Source organism: Periophthalmus magnuspinnatus, chromosome 21 (assembly GCF_009829125.3).
Source record: "Periophthalmus magnuspinnatus isolate fPerMag1 chromosome 21, fPerMag1.2.pri, whole genome shotgun sequence".
In the NCBI taxonomy this organism is placed as follows: domain Eukaryota; kingdom Metazoa; phylum Chordata; class Actinopteri; order Gobiiformes; family Gobiidae; genus Periophthalmus; species Periophthalmus magnuspinnatus.
Window position 1 is genome coordinate 1 of NC_047146.1, and position 20909 is coordinate 20909.

General features: G+C 44.7%; 1 protein-coding gene across 1 annotated transcript in view; it reads right to left on the minus strand.

Moving 5' to 3' along the window:
* Positions 1-10880: 10880 nt before the first annotated feature.
* LOC117389380 (kinesin heavy chain-like) overlaps positions 10881-20909 on the minus strand; it is a 31134-nt gene continuing 21105 nt past the window's right edge. The window contains exons 13-26 of the mRNA XM_055230621.1: positions 20582-20650; positions 19185-19391; positions 18835-18960; positions 18125-18334; positions 16946-17063; positions 14385-14449; positions 13134-13243; positions 12823-12924; positions 12592-12652; positions 12437-12508; positions 12220-12324; positions 11743-11965; positions 11283-11383; positions 10881-10939 (exon numbers count right to left, since the gene is read on the minus strand). Coding sequence (XP_055086596.1) covers positions 10934-10939; positions 11283-11383; positions 11743-11965; positions 12220-12324; positions 12437-12508; positions 12592-12652; positions 12823-12924; positions 13134-13243; positions 14385-14449; positions 16946-17063; positions 18125-18334; positions 18835-18960; positions 19185-19391; positions 20582-20650 — 1575 coding nt within the window. The 3' untranslated portion in view covers positions 10881-10933. The remainder of the gene's footprint in view (positions 10940-11282; positions 11384-11742; positions 11966-12219; positions 12325-12436; positions 12509-12591; positions 12653-12822; positions 12925-13133; positions 13244-14384; positions 14450-16945; positions 17064-18124; positions 18335-18834; positions 18961-19184; positions 19392-20581; positions 20651-20909) is intronic.

The window sequence follows — 20909 nt, forward strand, 5'->3', positions numbered from 1 at the left end:
GGTCAGAGCCTCCACCAAAGCCCTGTGAGTCCACACTGTCTCTTGGGTGGTGGTTTAAGTCGCTAATGTCCCTCTCTCTCCTCAGTCTTTGTGGCTGTGGACTGTCCCCTCACAGCTGTGGGCCTCTGGCCTCAGTCCTCAGCTCCTCCAGTCTCACACACCTGGATCTCAGTCACAACAACCTCCAGGACTCAGGAGTGGAGCTGCTGTGTTCAGGACTAAAAAGCGCCCCCTGCAGACTGGAGACACTCAGGTGAGACACGCCCATGATGCGCTCTGCCCCCTTCTGTCCACATGAGTGTAATGTTGTGTCTTTAGGTTGTCTGGATGTCTGGTCTCAGAGAGAGGCGGGGTTGCTCTGGCCTCAGCTCTGAGCTCCGCCCCCTCCCACCTGAGAGAGTTAGACCTGAGCTACAACAATCTAGGGCCCTCAGCCGAGCTCCTGACCGCTCTACAGGACGAGCACCCATTGCTGTCTGTCAGGTGATACTCCCACCTACTGTTTGTCAGATATGGGTCCTGGTATCTGGTTCTAGTCTCTGGTCATGGTTGATCCTGTTTTTTGGTCCTGGTCTCTGGTATGTGGCTGACCCTGGTCCTGGCCTCTGGTCCATGGCTAGTCTTGGTCTCTGGTCCATGGCTGGTCTCTGGTCCATGGCTAATCCTGGTCTCTGGTCTGGTCTCTGGTCCTGGTCTCTGGTCCATGATTGCTCCTGGTCTCTAGTCTCTTGTCCTGGTCTCTGGTCCATGGCTGGTCCTGGTCTCTGGTCCTGGTCTCTGGTCCATGATTGCTCCTGGTCTCTGGTCTCTTGTCCTGGTCTCTGGGCCTGGTCTTGGTCTCTGGTCTGGTCTAAACTGGACATGTTTCAGGCTGGATCCTGCTGGAGAGCACTGGATGGTCCCAGGTCTGAGGAAGTGTGAGTGTTTGTTTTTATTTCATTAAACATTAAGGGGCCTAGAACAGTAAACCTGGCTCTTCTATAAAAGAACATCAAAAACACAGGATTACTTGCGGGTATTAAATGTGGTAATGTTCATGTTTGCCCTCATTGCCACCCAAATGTTTGGAAGCTGTATGGTTGTGGGGGAGTGAACTCCCTGCCGCGATGGGAGCGAGCGCCTGCCGTGGGGGAGCACTCTTCCGCAGGGGAGCAACCACCCTGCCACATGGGAGCGAGCACCCTGCACATGATGCCCCTGGATCTGTGGACTCGGTGTAGGTTGGTGTGTTACTATAAAGTCATAAGATTAAATGTCTGTCTTTCAGACTCCTGTGAGTTCTCTCTGGACCTAAACACGGCTCACAGAGAGCTGCTTCTGTCTGAAGACAAACAGTCTGTGACCTGTGTGTGGAAGGAGAAGCAGGAGTATCCAGATCATGAGGACAGATTCACATTCTGGCCACAGGTCCTGAGCTGCACTGGCCTGAGGGGGCGCTGTTACTGGGAGGTGGACTGGAGCGGGAAGGAGGTTTCCATAGCAATGAGTTACAAAAGGATCAAACGGAGGGGAAAGGGACTGGACAGTAACTTTGGATCAAATGAACAGTCCTGGGATCTGGGGATCTTTCATGGAGAGTGGTCTGTTTGGCACAACAAGAACTTCACAAGTCTTGACACCCGTCACTTAGAAAGAAGGGGCATGTCCTCACACAGGGTGGGCGTGTTCCTGGACTCTGAGGCTGGAGTTCTGTCCTTCTATGAGGTCTCCTCTGATGGAGAACTGTTCCACCTCTGGACCTTCTCCTCATCCTTCTCTGAACCTCTGTTCCCTGCGTTTGGACTGTACAAAGAAGGTGACTCTGTGTCTGTGGTGAAAGTGGCATGACACTGAATACAGACTGGATTTAGGGTTTGGGGTAGGGTTTAGGGTAGGGTTAGGGGTAGGGTAACCACTAGGGTAAACCCTTCATATGTAGTGTTATAACCCCTCTTTAATTAAGCATATAGTCCTCTTCCCAGGGTTGTTGCATCACAAATAGAAACCCTGAGCAGTTTTTAAGTCCAGACGTTATTGCCAGACTCATTTTAAGCCTTTCTGCAATCAAACGATGTCTACATCAAAACATTTGGACATGTTCTTTAAAGCCATGATATGTAACTTTTTTGCCAAAAAATACTCATGATCATTAATTTTGCTTGTGTTTATTGCACTGAAAAGTGTAGAAGCTGCTGACCCCATCTGCTCCAAATCTGGAATATTTTCAATAATCCAGATGCTCGGCTAGAGGAGATGGCACAAACCACAGTGAATCACCATAATAATAATGATGGTATAGGCCGTACAGCACGTTTCAGGAACTGAAACTGAATCAGTCAAATGCCACTTGAGGTGGTTTGTGTTTCTTACAGCTGAAGTTATGATTTATATAACAATTCTGTAAACATATAACTCTGAATACTTCTGACAAATATTTATGTTGCTGTCTTATACGTTATAATTTCTGTATAGTGGTTAGGGTTCACATTAGCTTACATTATCGTAAACCTTAGGATTGTGCTGTTTCTCTGTGCTGGCATTCTTTCAAGTATTAAAGTGACCAAAGAAAAGAGATTAAAAGGCTTTGTCTCGTCTCGTTTTTTTTCCCCGTTGTTCAAACTGTGCATGCTCAGATACACACACACACACACACCCCCCCCCACACACACACACACACACAGTGGATATAAAAGGTCTACACACCCCTGTTCAAATGGCAGGTTTTTGTCATGTAAAATAATGACAGCAAGACAAATAATTTCACAACTTTCTCCACCTTTAATGTAACCTATAACCTGTACAATGCAATTGAAAAACAAACTGAAAACTTTAAAGGGGAAAAATATAAAATAAAAAAGTTTAAATAAACTGGTTTTATAAATATGCCACACCCTTAAAAGCCAAAGGTTGCTGCAACAAAGTATTAGTTTATTACAGCACTCAGTCTTTTTGGGTAGGAGCCTATCAACATGGCACACAATATTTGCCCACTATTCTTTGCAAAACCACTCCAAATCTGACAGATTGGGTGGGCATCTCCTGTGCACAGCCCTCTTCAGATCACCCCACAGGTATTCGATGGGATTCAGGTCTAGACTCTGGCTGGGCCATTCCAAAACCTCAATCTTATCCCGGTGAAGCCATTCTTTTGTTGATTTAGATGTGCGCTTTGGGTCATTGTTGTGCTGAAAGATGAAGTTCCTCTTTGGACTGGACTCACAACACAGATGCACTGTACAGGAATGGCCAGAGTAGGCTCTATCTCCTGAGGAGACTTAGGTCTTTTGGAGTGAGAGGGCCACTCCTGAAGACCTTCTATTCCACTGCAGAGGTTAGAATGTGACATTGGAATCAGAGGGACCGCCCTCAAATGGTTTAAATCCTATCTATCAGATAGGTACCAGTTTGTTAGTATAAACCAGAGCACCTCTCCCTGTTCTAAAGTAGCCTGTGGTGTTCCACAAGGATCTGTGCTTGGTCCAATCCTATTTACTCTGTATATGTTGCCATTGGGGAACATTATCAGAAAACATGGCATTAATTTTCACTGCTACGCTGATGACACTCAGCTGTACTTATCAATGAAACCAAATCAGACTGATCAAATAGATAAACTCAGTGCCTGTGTGAAGGACATCAAAACCTGGATGACCTTGAATTACCTGCTCTTAAATCCTGAAAAAAACAGAGGTCATTGTCGTTGGTCCCAAAGGTCAAAGAGATTCTCTGTCGGACCAGATAATCTCACTCGACAATGTGAGTTTAGCTTCTAGCCCTACTGTAAAAAATCTTGGAGTCCTATTTGATCAAAATCTCTCATTCACAGCCCATATAAACCTAGCTTGTAAAACCGCATACTTTCACCTGCGAAATATAACTAAAATTAGAAATATTTTACCTAAAAACGATGCTGAAAAACTCATCCATGCATTTGTTACTTCCAGACTTGATTACTGTAATTCTCTGCTCGCCGCCTGCCCCAAAAGTACTATAAAGTACTATAAAGTACTATAAAGTATTATAAAGTACTATAAAGTACTATAAGGAGCCTCCAGTTGGTCCAAAATGCAGCGGCCAGAGTCCTAACAGGAACTAAAAGAAGAGACCACATCAGTCCTGTACTAAAATATCTAAATATATATACTAAAAGTCCTCCTCCTGACATACAAAGCCCTAAACGGTATGGCTCCATCCTATCTGCAAAATGCTATTGTCCCGTACCAGCCAAACAGAGCACTCCGCTCTCAGAATGCAGGACTATTAGTGTTTCCTAGAGTGTCCAAAAGTACAGTGGGAGGGAGAGCATTCAGTTACCAAGCTCCTGTGCTATGGAATCAACTCCCTGCTGATGTTAAACAGGCCCCCACAGTCTCTGTATTTAAGACCAGGCTTAAAACCTTCCTCTTCGGTATAGACCAGGTTACATAGTGAGGGAGTTAGGGACATTAAAACCCGGGATAAGACAGGCTGCAGTAGGAGTAACTAGCTGGTGTGTAGGCAGCACGGTGGCCGAGTGGCTCAAGCCTCACAGCAAGAAGGTTCGATCCCCGGGTCGCCCAGGCCTTTCTGTGTGGAGTTTTTCATGTTTCTCCTCGTGTGTGGATGGGTTTCCTCCGGGTACTCCGGTTTCCCCCATCAACCAAAACATGAACGCCCTTTGAGACAACTGTTGTTGTGATTTTGGGCATTACAAAAATAAAATGAATTGAATTGCATCCATCCAAGTTAAATGGTTTATTAAAAGAATCAAATTACCGCATTTACATTTCTATTAAAAGACTTTTAATTAAGTGCTTTAGCCACTTATACAATGAAAATGACACAAATCTTGCTCATGACCTGTGTAGTATGTTAATGCTATTGGAAGTATAAATATTCCATCTTAACTATGGCAAAACATGAGTCTCCAACCAAACCAAGACAACTGTAAACTCCAATATTGAAAACACACAACATTTTTATGATAAAGCTCTGACTTGTATTATGAGTATAAGCCATTGTGTGAAGCTTTTGCTTGATTTTTACAACTTATAAACTAGTGACAGTATCAATGACCAATACACACTGAAAGGAATCTGTATCTGCACAGCTGCTCTATTACTGTACATTTATACTGTACATCATATCAAAACACAATATATTTGTATATAAAATATATTCAAAACAAGTGGTATGGGTCAAAATAAATATATATTTACAAACCACACACTGCAAACAGTGAACAAACACACACTGGGAACTAAAAATACACTGTACATGTGACAGTGTGAGTCATTCTGTGACAGAGGTTGGTGGATCGAGTCCCACTCAGACCAAATTCTGTCATTGTGTCCTTAGGCAAGACAACTCGCCCAAGTGGTGTGTGCGTGATGATTGGTGGTGGTGGGGGGCGCAGATTGGCATTAGCTAATGCTAATGATTACACATAATACACATTTGACCCCCAATTAAGTCAATAGCAGAATAAACCACGCTTACCGATCAGGAACAGTATCCAGTCCATCAGCACATCAGGTCCTCTGCTCCTCAGTCCATCATGAGATCTTCACTCGATTCCACGAACCGCTCCGGGTCCAGATGCCTTTAGTTTAACTTGTACAAACATCCACAGTGTCCTCGGACGCGTACTTCATTTGTTTTGTCCGTTTCGTCATGTTTAAAACGCAAAACCGCTGCAAAACAGTGCGTAAAATTACGCAATTACGCGCGCGTAATTTTATGCGCGAATTTTTGCCCGAGGGCGGGCCGTCGGAATGTTCAGGGGTTAAACACTAAGCATCTTTAGCGAGTCCTCACTCCACATCGGCCACACCGGCGAAAACACTAATAGCGGGACATGAGGACGCCTGTCAATGACGAGGATAAGCTGCGCAAATACGTCTGTGAATCACATACTTGTCTGGAGCAGCTCGTCCCGGTCACACTCACTGAGTCACACTGAAAAATAGCGCAGAATGAATTGTTGTGTGTTTATTTTATTTTCAACTCCGGTTCGATTTTTTTGTGCGCAGCACAGATTTTCTGTGCGCGGAGACCGTGTCAGCAGTGCGCAATTGCGCACGCGCGCAGCTTGGAGGGAACAGTGCCCTCCAGCCTGACTGACGCCCCAGTTCCAGTTGAAGAAAAACAGCCCCAAAGCCACTACCATGCTTCACTGTAGGTATGGTGTTATTTTGGTGATGAGCAGTGTTGTTTTTGTGCCAAATATACCTTTTGGAATTATGTCCAAAAAGTTCAACCTTGGTTTCATCAGACCATAACACATTTTCCCACATGCGTTTAGGAGATTTCAGATGTCTTTTTGCAAAATTAAGCCGGGCTTGGATGTTTTTATTTGTAAGATAAGGCCGTCCGTCTTGATACCCTACCTCATAGCTCAGACATATGAAGAAGACAGACGATTGTTGTCACATGTACTACACAGCCAGTACTTGCCAGAAATTCCTGCAGTTCCTTCAGTGTTGCTGTTGGCCTCTTGGCAGCCTCCCTGACTAGTTTTCTTCTCGTCTTATCATCAACTTTGGACGGACATTCTGTTCTTGGTAATGTCACTGTTGGGCCATATTTTCTCCACTTGATGATGATGGTCTTCACTGTGTTCGATGGTATATTTAATTCCTTGGAAATTCTTTTGAGCCTTCACCTGACTGATGTCTTTGAATAATGAGATCCCTCTGATGCTTTGGAACCTCTCTGCGGACCATGGCTTGTGCTGGAAGATGTGGCTATGAAAATGTCATGAAAAACCTACTAGAACAGCTGACCTTTATTCGGGGTTAATCAGAGGCACTTTAATTTGTGACAGCTGTGTGCTGACTCCAGTTTAACATGAGTTTGAATGTAATCAGTTAAATCTGACCACAGCCACATCCCCAGTGATAAAAGGGTGTGCACACTTATGCAACTACATTATCTCAGTTGTTTATTTTTAATTCACCTCCCTGAAAGATTTCTGCTTGTTTTTCAGTTGCATTGTACAGGTTATAGGTCACATGAAAAGTGGAAAAAGTTGTGAAATACTTATCTTGATGTCATTTTTTTTTTACATGACAAAAACCTGGCATTTAAACAGGGGTGTTGACTTTTTATATCCACTGTATACACATACAAACACACATCTGGTCAGGCCTGGTCAGGTCTGGTCAGGCCTGGTCAGGTCTAGTCTGGCACAGTTTTATTTTCAGTGATGTTTAGTCGGGTCAGCTTCACTGCTCTGGGAAGTGCTTTTGTAGATCATTTGTGTGGATTCTGGATAACGTGTTTGCACGCGATGGATTACAGAAAAAAAACATTTCAAGCACCTTTCTCTCTGTACTGGATTCCGCAGATATAATCCATGTGCAGACTTCAGACTCCACTTTAAAATCTCTCAGTCTTTCTCTCTGTCTCCATCTTTTCTTCCCAAAATGGAATCCATTTGAAGGACACGTCAAACTGGACAGAGCCACTGCAGCACTTTAATAATGTGGAGATAACCATTTACACTCTCACCTGCTCCTGTTTTTAATATTTTAAATGGACCTGTGTTTGGTTTGTGTGTTTTTGTTTGTATTTTCCCTCATGAAAAGGACAGTCTAAGTGTTCTCAATGAGCTGTCCTTGTATAAATAAAAGACATGTTTCAAATAGTTAAATGGGTTTGTTTAAAAAGGAATTAAATCGGGCAATGATGTCTCCTCGATGCGGAGGCCATCTTAGAACCACGCACTTATGGTGTCGTTCAAGCGGCGACATTCTTTTTGTTTCTTATTATTAAACACGTGACGACAGGCGTGTTCCAGATTCCCTTCTGCGCAGATCCGGATGTCAATGACGTGGTGCAGCCCAGTTACATCTGATTATTTTAACTTTGAATCAATTGGTTTGAGTTTGTGCTCTCGGCTCCTGTCACGTGACCCGTCTCCAGGCTAAATGTGTCACGTCTGCTGTACAAAAAAAAAAAAAACAGTGGACAGAAGGTTTGAATACATTTAATTTAAGAGACAGAACATGTTTGGTCCCTGGTCATATCCAACAGACTGGTCCAATTATGATACTAGTTTGAGAACAAACAAAAAGACAAAACGGGATCAGTCCATGTGCTTTTGAAATCACCAACTCTCAAAATGACATTCACAAACTTTACTGTTTATCAAACTCTAAGCCTAATGCCTGACCCTAAACCTAAGTCTGACCCTGACTCTAACCCTAACTCTGATCGTAAGCCTGACCCTGATCATAATCTTAACTCTAAACCCTCTAACAGTGACCATAATCTTAAAACTGACCCAAACCCTAACTCTAAGGCTAATGCCTGACCCTGACTCTAAATCGAACCCTGAGTCTAATCTTAAACCTGAATTTAACCCTGATCCTGACCCTAGTCTAATCTTAAATCTGATTTAAACCCTAACCCCAACCCCGAGTCTAATCTTAAACCTAACTTTAACCTTTTACTGAAACAAAGCAACAGATATTTTCACTACATCAAAATTCAGAGAAAGTCAAATACATTCACTTTGTCAACACTGAGCACAAGTCCACAGAGAAATACAGAACAAAGAGGAGGACAGAGGAGGAAGAGAGGAGTAGAGAGGAGTCCACAGAGAAATAAAGAAGAGAGAGGAGGACAGAGGAGAGGAGTAGAGAGGAGTCCACAGAGAAAAAAAGAACAGAGAGGAGGACAGAGGAGGAGGAGAGGAGTAGAGAGGAGTCCACAGAGGAAAAAAAGAACAGAGAGGAGGAGGAGGAGAGGGGAGTCCACAGAGAAAAAAAGAACAGAGGAGGAGAAGAGGAAGAAAGAAGGGGAAAGGAGGAGGGGAGAGGAGTCCACAGAGAAATAAAGAACAGACAGGAGGACAGAGGAGGAGAGGGGAGTCCACAGAGAAATAAAGAAGAGAGAGGAGGACAGAGGAGGAGGAGAGGAGTAGAGAGGAGTCCACAGAGAAAAAAAGAACAGAGAGGAGGACAGAGGAGGAGGAGAGAGGAGTCCACAGAGAAATAAAGAAGAGAGAGGAGGACAGAGGAGGAAGAGAGGAGTAGAGAGGAGTCCACAGAGAAAAAAAGAACAGAGAGGAGGACAGAGGAGGAGGAGAGAGGAGTCCACAGAGAAAAAAAGAACAGAGGAGGAGAAGAGGAAGAAAGAAGGGGAAAGGAGGAGGGGAGAGGAGTCCACAGAGAAATAAAGAACAGAGAGGTGGACAGAGGAGGAGGAGAGAGGAGTCCCCAGAGAAATAAAGAAGAGAGAGGAGGACAGAGGAGGAGGAGAGGAGTAGAGAGGAGTACACAGAGAAAAAAAAGAACAGAGAGGAGGACAGAGGAGGAGGAGAGGAGTAGCGAGGAGTCCACAGAGAAAAAAAGAACAGAGAGGTGGACAGAGGAGGAGGAGAGAGGAGTCCACAGAGAAATACAGAACAGAGGAGGAGGAGAGGAAGAAAGAGGGGGAGAGGAGGACAGAGGAGTTCACAGAGAAATAAAGAACAGAGGAGGAGGAGAGGAGGAACGGTAGGAAAAAGAGGAGGGGGGAGAAGGAGAAGACGACAGAGAGAGAGAAGAGGAGGAGAGTCACAGGAGAAGAGAGGAGGAGAGAAGAGGAGAAGGAGAAAGAGTGAGAAAGAGGGTCATAGGAGAAGAGGGGAGGGTCACAGGAGAAGGAGGGATGAGGAGGAAGGGCCATTAGGGCTGAGGTCCATGTGGAGGTCCATGTGGAGGTCCATGTGGAGGTCCATGTGGAGGTCCATGTGGAGGTTCAGGGAGGACATTTCCATTCATTTTTGCCATTGACTCTCAGATTTTCATGTGTAGTTGTGTTGCACAGATGAGACTTTAAACTGTCCATGGAGAAAAGGAACAGGCCCATGACCCTGAAATAAACTGTTTAAGGTGGACTGTTTAAGGATGATTGTTTAAGGAGGACTGTTTAAGGTGGACTGTTTAAGGTGGACTGTTTAAGGTGGACTGTTTAAGGAGGACTGTTTAAGGTGGACTGTTTAAGGTGGACTGTTTAAGGAGGACTGTTTAAGGATGATTGTTTAAGGAGGACTGTTTAAGGAGGACTGTTTAAGGATGATTGTTTAAGGTGGACTGTTTAAGGAGGACTGTTTAAGGAGGACTGTTTAAGGTGGACTGTTTAAGGATGACTGTTTAAGGTGGACTGTTTAAGGTGGACTGTTTAAGGAGGACTGTTTAAGGATGACTGTTTAAGGTGGACTGTTTAAGGTGGACTGTTTAAGGAGGACTGTTTAAGGAGGACTGTTTAAGGATGATTGTTTAAGGTGGACTGTTTAAGGAGGACTGTTTAAGGAGGACTGTTTAAGGATGATTGTTTAAGGAGGACTGTTTAAGGTGGACTGTTTAAGGATGATTGTTTAAGGTGGACTGTTTAAGGTGGACTGTTTAAGGAGGACTGTTTAAGGATGATTGTTTAAGGAGGACTGTTTAAGGAGGACTGTTTAAGGATGATTGTTTAAGGTGGACTGTTTAAGGAGGACTGTTTAAGGAGGACTGTTTAAGGTGGACTGTTTAAGGATGACTGTTTAAGGTGGACTGTTTAAGGTGGACTGTTTAAGGAGGACTGTTTAAGGATGACTGTTTAAGGTGGACTGTTTAAGGTGGACTGTTTAAGGATGATTGTTTAAGGAGGACTGTTTAAGGAGGACTGTTTAAGGATGATTGTTTAAGGTGGACTGTTTAAGGAGGACTGTTTAAGGAGGACTGTTTAAGGATGATTGTTTAAGGAGGACTGTTTAAGGTGGACTGTTTAAGGATGATTGTTTAAGGTGGACTGTTTAAGGTGGACTGTTTAAGGATGATTGTTTAAGGAGGACTGTTTAAGGTGGACTGTTTAAGGAGGACTGTTTAAGGAGGACTGTTTAAGGACGATTGTTTAAGGTGGACCGTTTAAGGTGGACCGTTTAGGGTGGACCGTTTACGGTGGACCGTTTACGGTGGACTTGAGGTAGCTTGAGGAGATGGTGTCAGTTCTATGGAAACAAAAGGATTGTAAATGGAAAAAGTGATGATGCATCCAAAGGCTTTGCCATCAGTGTTTCACTAGAAGTATAAAAATAACTTAATAATAATAACCACTTTTGTTTGCACTGTTGTTCTGATGCTGCTGTTGTATATAATTTCTACCTTTAAGTATTTTATTTTTTAAGCATATCTTTTTTAACTTTGTGCATGCCCTTATTTGTATTTATTCAGTGTGTTTTATGTTGCACTTTATCACAAAAATAACTTCCTAGTTTGTGAACTGTGTTCACAAACGATGGCAATAAAAGGATTCTGATTTTATTGACAGAGGGGGAAGGGTGAGGACTGTACCGGGTAGAGTTTTCTGTGACGAACACTGGCTCCACCTCCAGACACACTGGCCACACCCCCTCTGACAGATGTCTGCTGACGGCCCGCTCTGATTGGCTTAGCTTCAGGACACAACCAACACAGATTAGGATTAGATATAATGTTTTACTGGTGCAAAAACGCAAATAAAGAAAGACGCAGCATCTGAATGTGCCCCTCACCTCTAGCCCCTCCCTCAGTACAAAGCTCCGCCCTCTTATGCCTCCCTCACCACTTAGCTCCGTCATCTTACCCCTCCTTCACTACAAAGCCCTGCCCTCTTACCCCTCCTTCAGTACAAAGCTCCACCCTCTTACCCCTCCTTCATTACCAAGCTCCGCCCTTTTACCCCTCCTTCACTACACAGTCCCGCCCTCTTACCCCTCCCTCACTATAATATGGTATTTAAGGGTTTAGGTGGAGTGCGGTAAGTGTTTTGTACCAATCTGGGCATAGTGGGTCCTTTGTCTCATGGCGTCTTTGATTCGTTCTACTTCCTGTCTGCAGCGCTCCACTTCCTGTCTGTAGCTCTTCTTGTCCCGGATGGCGGCCATCTTGGCCTGGTTCAGTGCTTTCTGCAGCAGCTGCACACGCTCGGACGCTGCTCGGAGACGCTTCTCCAGTTTTGGTAGCTCACACCTCAGGTCTGCATTATCCCGCACCAACTTTAAAAACAAAAGAAGAAGCGGTTTGAATGAACAGCGAAACGCCTTCACTCTTAGAACGATTTGTTCAGTTGAAGGATTTAAACTTCATCTTTTGCTTTGAAAACAAAACACAACAAAAACTCTCCCGAACCCCACATTATCAATGTAAAGGAATAAACTAAATAAACAAAACAGCTCTTCAGGAAACAAAAAGAAAGTAAACATAGATCTCAGTGAACAGTGGGTTCCACTTGAGTCATAACCAGTTTTACCTGTTTATGGACTTTGCTGAGCTGGTCTAAGTTGTTCTCCAGAAAAATTATTCTTTGTTTTTGAGCCAAACTTCCTCCAGCTTCATCTGCATCATTTTCCTGGATCTGAAACACAATATTATCACTTCAGTCCTGGTTTAGTCCTGGTTCAGTTCTGGGTTAGTCGTTTAGTCCTGGTTTAGTCCTAGGTCAGTCCTGGTTTAGTCCTGGTTCTTACATTGTGGATCCTGGAGCTGAAGTCACTCACAAACTGTTTGCGGAGGTTCATCAGAGTCTGAAGCTCTTTGGCCTGAAACAAAAACACACTAAGAAGTTTGGGTGGGGGGTGGGGTGATATTCTGTCTGAGGGGGGCAGTAGAGAGTAGAATTTACCACAGTGTCCTCAAGCCCCTTGAGGTCCTCCTTGGCCTGGTCTCTTTTCTCTCTCTCCAGCCTGAAAGAGACCACTGTTTAGTCCTGCTTTAGTCCTTTCTAGTCCTGTTTTAGACTGGGTTTATTCTTGGTTTAGATCTGGTTTAGACCTGGTTTAGACCTGGTTTAGTCCTGGTTTAGTCCTGGTTTAGGCCTGGCTTAGTCCTGGTTTAGTACTGGTTTAGTACTCACTGCATCTCTTGGAGCCTTTGGTCCTTGGTCTGGTCTTGGACTTGTAACTGGTCCAGGTCTGAGGTGAGTCTGTGAATCTCGACCTGTTGCTGTGCCGTGACGCTGTTACATAAAGTGGTATATAAACAATGTAATATATATTAAAAAGATTCAACCTGAAGCTTCATCACAGTAAAAACTATATACAAAATAAAAATAATAAAAATAAAGGGACGCACATTTAAACTGAACCAAGTCCATCTGAAACCAAAGACACAACAGTCACAACAATATTAGTATGACTCATCATTATGACCACGGGCAGGACTCACTCTCGGAGGAGGTCCAAGTCCCGGTTTTGGGCCTGGATCTGGTCTCTGAGTCTGGAGACCTGTCTCTGATGGACCTCCCTATGATTCTCCATCTGCTCCTCCAGAGTGCGCTAGGCAAAGAGGAGAAAAAAAGAACAGGTGTAGACTAGATTCAGAACCTAGAACCACATGTGCCATCCCGTGTGACTTGTTAGGGAAAATATGTGTCCTAAAGAGTCCTACAGTTGTAACAAGACAGAGGTACAAGACTCTGGAGGTTTGAGGTACGAGACTCTGGAGGTTTGAGGTACGAGACTCTGGGGAAGTGAGGTACGAGACTCTGGGGAAGTGAGGTACGAGACTCTGGGGGGCTGAGTTACGAGACTCTGGAGGTTTGAGGTACGAGACTCTGGGGGGCTGAGTTACGAGACTCTGGGGGACTAAGGTACGAGACTCTGGAGATCTGAGGTACGAGACTCTGGAGGTCTGAGGTACGAGACTCTGGAGGTCTGAGGTACGAGACTCTGGAGGTCTGAGGTACGAGACTCTGGAGGTCTGAGGTATAAGACTCTAGGGGTCAGAGGAATGAGACTCTGGGGGTTCGAGATATGAGACTGGATGTTTGGGGTAGGAGACTCTGGAGGTCTGAGGTACGAGACTGGAGGTTTGAGATATGAGACTCTGGAGGTCTGAGGTACGAGACCTCACAGGGTCTGAGGTACGAGATTTTGGGGGTCTGAGGTATGAGACTCTGGGTTTGATGTACAAGACTCAAGGGGTCTTAGGTACATGACTCTGGAGGTTTGGGGTACGAGACTCTGGAGGTCTGAGGTACAAGACTCTGGAGGTTTGAGGTACGAGAGTCTGGAGGTTTGAGGTACGAGAGTCTGGAGGTTTGAGGTACGAGAGTTTGGATGCCTGAGGTAGGAAACTCTGGAGGTTTGGAGTGCAAGACTCTGGGGGTCTGAGGCAGGAGAAGTTTATTGACACCAGTTCAGGACCTGGTGACTTGAGTACTCAACTCTGCAGGTTAGTATTGTCCATTCAAGTGTGACTCTGCTTCCACACAAGGGGGTTCAAATAGGAGCTCAGAAGGACAGTCTGGAGACCAAAGAAAATGGATCATGTTAAAGGAGGAGAAACAACTGATGAGGCCAAAACCACACTGAACTGGATGTGTCTTTCTAAGGCTCTGCAGGGTATGTAAAACTCCCCAACATTACCGTGGTAGAATGTTTATCCTGAGGTTGTGGCCTTGACTCCGGTTCGTACCTTCATATCCACAGTGTCCTTTAGAACCTTCTCTTTGTCCATTGCTGACAACTCTACCAGACGACCTGTCAATCATAGTAACAGGTTAGTCTTGGTTTAGTTCTGGTTTAGTCAGGGCCAGCCCAGCCTATAAGCGAACTAAGCGGCCACTTAGCACCCCGAGGCTTCAAGAGGGCCCCCAATCTGGCAACCCCCCACAATATACATTGCATTTAGTGCACGCGCAGTACGCACTACTGACGCATCTCCATTGTACCTGGCAACCAACTGAATGATGCTACACCTGATCTTGCGATGATTGGCCAACTTTATTGTAAACGAGCATGAGTGTGGAGTAAACAAATGCATAATGTAACGATACTGTGCCCGACTGTTCCGAGTTGAGTGAATCTTACAAAGAGGTTAATGCATTTGTTAATGTGACAAGTTACGTTATCGTCATTTTAATTGACAATGTTGCCACCCACCGCTATCTCAAGTATGTCAACATGCTATTAGCACTTAGCATAGCATCGCAGCGGCAGGTGTAGTAGCAGGGGGCGGGGCCCAGCCCAGGGCCAGCGCAAGGTGGTGTTTCTGTGTTTGTGACCGACCGTGCAGCCTTCTTCCCAGTAGTGAAAGTCATGAAACATAATATTTTCATGATTGTGTTTCCTGCCTGTAAATTATGTGTGTGTGTAGGATATTGTTGTTTATTTATTTTATTTATTTATTTGTTTATTTGATTGGGACAGTGCATGTTAATGAACATAAATGGCAAAAGCACGAATGTAAACACGCCGGATTGTAGCTATACGGCTAATTTCCATCCGTAGTCCCACGGGTCACAGGGATCAAAAATACAACAACAATAAAATTTACATTAAACAATGATCAGGCCTTAAATACAATTTTCCAAACATACAATCTTACAATCTTAGTCACTTTGCACAAAACTCCATTAACATTCACTCAGCTCATTATCCAGACCCACATGCAGCATACAATACTATGTGTGAGCCAGTTAGCGTTAAATTTGCTGTTCTGCATCTCTTAACATTAAATCCAGGCTAAGGTGTTGCTGTCAGTGTGTCTCACTGTCGCTGCGGTGGTTGGTGCTACATTGCTCTGCTAAATTATCGCGAGAGCCTGGGCATGGAGCTGACGGGACGCCGGTCTTTCACATTTGTAAAAGACCTGAGCAGCATAATAAAGCCACGGTTAATAACAGTCTTATTTTATTCAATGCCATTTATAAACTATTTGTAACTATTATATGATTATAATCCCTATCCATAAACATTTCACATTTAACTTAAAATTAATGCAGATTCATAGATACAATACTCATTGCCTGTGATCCAGAGGCTGTAAAGTGTAGAGCCATGTGGCTCATGATGGCAGAAACTTTATTTAAACAGAGTTTAAGGAAATGTCTGATATTTCAGGGTAATGTTTAATAATCAACTGTTGTTTCAATTGTTGGATGTTTTATTGAATTTTAATCCATGTTTGAATTAACTTTTTAAGTTGCATAAATGTCATTTTTTTATCCAATGCACAAGCACAGTGTTCAATTTTATGTAATCATAAGGCATACGGTTAATATTTGGGCTTTTTGCCTCTTCCTGCATCTTTTTTTTTTTTTTTTGTATAAACTGTGTCCTTTTTATTGTTATGTGTTATATGAGTGCTAAAAATAAATAAATAACATAATAGTCACAAATAACGGCAAAGTGCCTGTGATAAAGCCTATAATTATTTCATTTCATCATTATTTTCATTATTCAGGAATTTGGATTTACATTTAGTCTGTCTGACTGTATTTTAAGTTTTTTCTGCAAAGGCTCTTTAGACAAGTTCTTTGCCGTTGGAGATGAAGTGACATCCACATCTTAAGATGCTGCTGAAGATGCTGAAGCTGGTAATGCCTGGTGATAATAACTTATTACTTAAGTAATTTATCAGAGTGTAAACATTAGTTATTTATTAATATAAATAAATACAATATGCTATTCAACACATAGCCTTATGTTTTTTGTGATATCAACACAGTTTGACTCAATGTTATAGCCAAAATTGTATTAAATTTTCTATACTAATCTATCAACAACTGACTGACTTCAGTCACTTACTCTTGGCAGTGTTTATCATATCAAACATAAATATATAAAGGAAAAAGTATATTTAGTGGGTCTTATGTTAAAACTGATTTAGTCTAAACAGCTGTTTTTATAAAAATATCTATCATGTAGCTTTTACAACCTGTACGTATATTCTCACTTTAGCCAATAGGGCCACATTATAATGCACCACTTGTTTTGATACTGTGTCTGACTTAAGATTCTTGATGTCTATGGTGTGTTATTTATACAGCCTGTAATCTGTAGAGATCTGTGCAGCATCAAGATGCAATGTGGGATTTGTGTTGCTGATGTGGTGAGGGCCCCCAAGGCAAATTCTGCTTAGGGCCCCCTAAAGGCTAGGGCCGGCCCTGGGTTTAGTCCTGGTTTAGTCCTGGTTTAGTCCTGATTTAGTCCTGGTGTAGTCCTGGTGCAGTCCTGCTGTAATCCTGGTCTCACCTTGAGCCTGGACTCGGTGGAGTTCTTCGGTTAGGGAGTCCTGGTTCTCCTCTAGGACTCGGTTCCGCTGCTCCAGCCTTTGCAGGTCCTCAGTCTGGGTCCGGGTCTTGGTCTGGAGCTGGATCACACCAGAATTAGAGTCAGAACAGATTAGTTCAGACTGGAACAGGCTGGAGCAGACTGGATCAGACCAGACCAGACTACACCAGACTGGACCACAGTCAGTCTACTACAGTATCAGATCTCATCTCTGCTCTATACAGCTCATATCATAAAGCTGGTTCAGTCCTGCTTTAGTCCTGCTTTAGTCCTGCTTTAGTCCTGCTTTAGTCCTGCTTTAGTCCTGCTTTAGTCCTGCTTTAGTCCTGCTTTAGTCCCGGTTTAGTCCCGGTTTAGTTTTGGTGTAGTCCAGGTTTAGGCCTGCTTTAGTCCTGGTTTAGTCCTGCTTTAGTCCTGCTTTAGTCCTGGTTTAGTCCTGCTTTAGTCCTGCTTTAGTCCTGCTTTAGTCCTGCTTTAGTCCTGCTTTAGTCCTGCTTTAGTCCTGCTTTAGTCCTGCTTTAGTCCTGCTTTAGTCCCAGTTTAGTCCCGGTTTAGTTTTGGTGTAGTCCAGGTTTAGTCCTGCTTTAGTCCTGGTTTAGTCTTGCTTTAGTCCTGCTTTAGTCCTGCTTTAGTCCTGCTTTAGTCCTGCTTTAGTCCTGCTTTAGTCCTGCTTTAGTCCTGCTTTAGTCCCGGTTTAGTCCCGGTTTAGTTTTGGTGTAGTCCAGGTTTAGGCCTGCTTTAGTCCTGGTTTAGTCCTGCTTTAGTCCTGCTTTAGTCCCGGTTTAGTTTTGGTGTAGTCCAGGTTTAGGCCTGCTTTAGTCCTGCTTTAGTCCTGCTTTAGTCCTGGTTGAGTCCCGGTTTAGTCCCGGTTTAGTTTTGGTGTAGTCCAGGTTTAGGCCTGCTTTAGACCTGGTTTAGTCATGCTTGAGTCCTGGTTCAACCCTGGTGTAGTCCTGGTTTAGTCCTGCTTTACTCCTGTTTTAGTCCTGGTTTAGTGCTGGTTTAGTCCTGGTTTAGTCCTGGTTTAGTCCTGGTTTAGTCCTGGTTTAGTCCTGGTTTAGTCCTGTTTTAGTCCTGGTTTAGTGCTGGTTTAGTCCTGGTTTAGTCCTGGTTTAGTCCTGGTTTAGTCCTGGTTTGTACCTGTTGGACCAGGGCTTGGCTCAGACCCAGGTCTCGTTCCAGGGCCTTGGTTCGAATCTTCTGGTCCTGAAGGTTCTGCTCCAGAGTTTTAGTCCGGTTCAGGGCAGACATCACCTCTGACCTCATTCTACTGATGAAAAGTCGAGCTGCTGTAAAGTCCTCCTCAAGACCAGAACCCAGACTAGGACTAGGCCCAGGTCCAGAACAGGTCTGAGGAAAGAGAACAGAGTTAGAGAGGGAGGTGCAGGGACAAGAGGGGACGGAGTCTGGGGAGAGGGAAGTGTCTAGGGAGTGGGAAGAGTCTGGGGGAGAGGGAGGAGCCTGGGGAGAGGGAGGAGCCTGGGGAGAGGGAGGAGCCTGGGGAGAGGACTCTGAGGAGAGGGAGGGGTTTGGGGAGAGGGGGAGGAGTCTGGGGAGAGGAGCCTGGGGAGAGAGAGGAGCCTGGGGAGAGAGAGGAGCCTGGGGAGAGGGAGGAGTCTGGGGAGAAAGGGAGGAGTCTGGGGAGAAGGGAAGAATCTGGGGGTGAGGGAAGAGCTGGGGGAGAAGAAGGAGTCTGGGGAGAGGAATCTGAGGAGAGGGAGGAGTCTGGGGAGAGTTTGGGGAGAGGAGGAGGAGTCTGGGGAGAGGGGAAGAGTCTGGGGAGGAGGAGTCTGGGGAGGAGGAGTCTGGGGAGGGGGGGGGGGGGGTGGAGTCTGGGGAGAGGGAGGTACCAGGACTGCTCCCAGGTCTGTGAGGTCTCTGAGGAGCAGGTTCAGGACTTCGTTGGACCTTTTCTTCTGATGAGAGCTCATGTTCTGGACTGAAGCCAACTCCTTCTGCACAGACTCCAGCAACACCTGCATAGGGTGAGAGTTAGACCTAGTTTAGTCCTGGTTCATTCCCGGCTCAGACCTGCTTTAGACCTGGTTTAGTCCTGGTTCATTCCTGTTCATTCCTGGTTTAGTTCTGGTTTAGACCTGGTTTAGACCTGGTTTAGTCCTGGTTCAGTTTTGGTTTAGCCCTGGTTTAGTCCTGGTTTAGTCCTGGTTTAGTCCTGGTTTAGTACTGGTGTTGCACGCACAGTCTTTTGCTGCAGTTCCTGTTGGACCTGGTTGAGTTCTCGGGACCGGTTCTGGGACTCTGTGGACTTGTGGTCATAGTTCAGGGCGAGTTCCTCCAGCGCCTGCAGCACCTCCTTCACTTCGTCTTTGGCCTCATCACACCCAGCCTGAGAGCGTGACAGCTCCCCCTGCAGCCGATCCACATCAGCGCGCATAGAGAGGATCATCTGCAACACAACAGCATCAACAGGGTCAGAACCAAGCCAGAGTCAGAACTGGGTCGAGAGATTTCGGTTCCGGGCCCCGTCTGGTTGCATCATCATGATTTCATGTTTTAAGTGTTTAGCCCATATCCTGTACATATCTGTGGACATAGCAAATCTGTGAGCTGCATGCTAGTTAAACAGGAAGTGATCATGGGCTCACTTCCGGCTCCATCGACTCAATTCACTTTCTGTGTTAAAACTGTGTACTCTGTCTGTACCTGCTGCTGTCAGACTCGTCATTTTGGTCTTAAATGTTGGTATTAACCCGTTCTACATGATCCTGGGGTTTTTATTTCACTATTATGTCTGTAAATCAAGAGATTAACATTAATAACAAAGAAATCACGCACCTTCTTTGCCCGAGGTTGCTCTCACTAGCGTTAGCAGCACAGCTGATTGACAGCATTGCTAAGCCTGCATCCTACCAAAACAGTGGAAGTGGCGGAAGAGGCATTACCTTCAACAGCCTCGCTCCTCATTAGCTCTTTGGTTACTATGATACTCGCGGCCGAAATTCTACATATGGAACTGGGCTCTAAATTAGCCGCTATAACGTCTAGCCTTGATGAGCTTCATTTGGAGCTGAATGCTGTGGTGATGTCACACTCACTTAGTTATAATAATAATAATAATATAATAATGGCCTACACTCTAAGTGCTACACTATAGTCATTATTCATTCATTTCCACACTTGGTGATGGTAAGCCACTATTGTAGCCACAGCTGCCTTGGGGCAGACTGACGGAAGCGAGGCTGCCAATCTGCGCCATCGGCCCCTCCAACCACCACCTATCATTCGCACACACACCACTTTCATACTACCTTGGTTTCATACTACCCTTCAGGTTGGGGGACCAACACTCTAACCACTGAGCCACTGTCGCCCCCCGTGTTCACTTCTTTATACAGACTGTAGTTTAACCTCTGTCCTCTATCTTATTTTGGACTGGACTGACTAAAAACCAGAGAGTAAACTATTAATAAACATGTGTTCAAGCTTAATCCACACACTTACTAACAGTTTAACAAATGTGGCTACAAGTCCAGGCTGATTTACAAAATAAAAGTATAAAACTTTCATAATTCTGAGAATATGACCATACACACAAACTGCCATCTAGAGGCCAGACTGAGTCATAACAGATCTCACCTGGTCCTGCTCCAGCACCTGCTGCTTCAGCTCCTCCTGCACCTGACTCTGGAGGTTTAAGTCATCATCCTGGAACACACAGACCCGCTTTAGTCCCAGTTTAGTCCCGCCTTAGTCTCGTGTTACTCTCGCGTGAGTCTCGGGTTAGTCCCGCATTAGCCTCGCGGTAGTCCCGGTTTAGACTCACTTTAGTCAATTCAATTCATTTATTTTTGTAACACCCAAAATCACAACAACAGTTGTCTCGAAGGGCGTTCATGTTTTGGTTGATGGGGGAAACCGGAGTACCCGGAGGAAACCCATCCAGACACAGGGAGAAACATGAAAA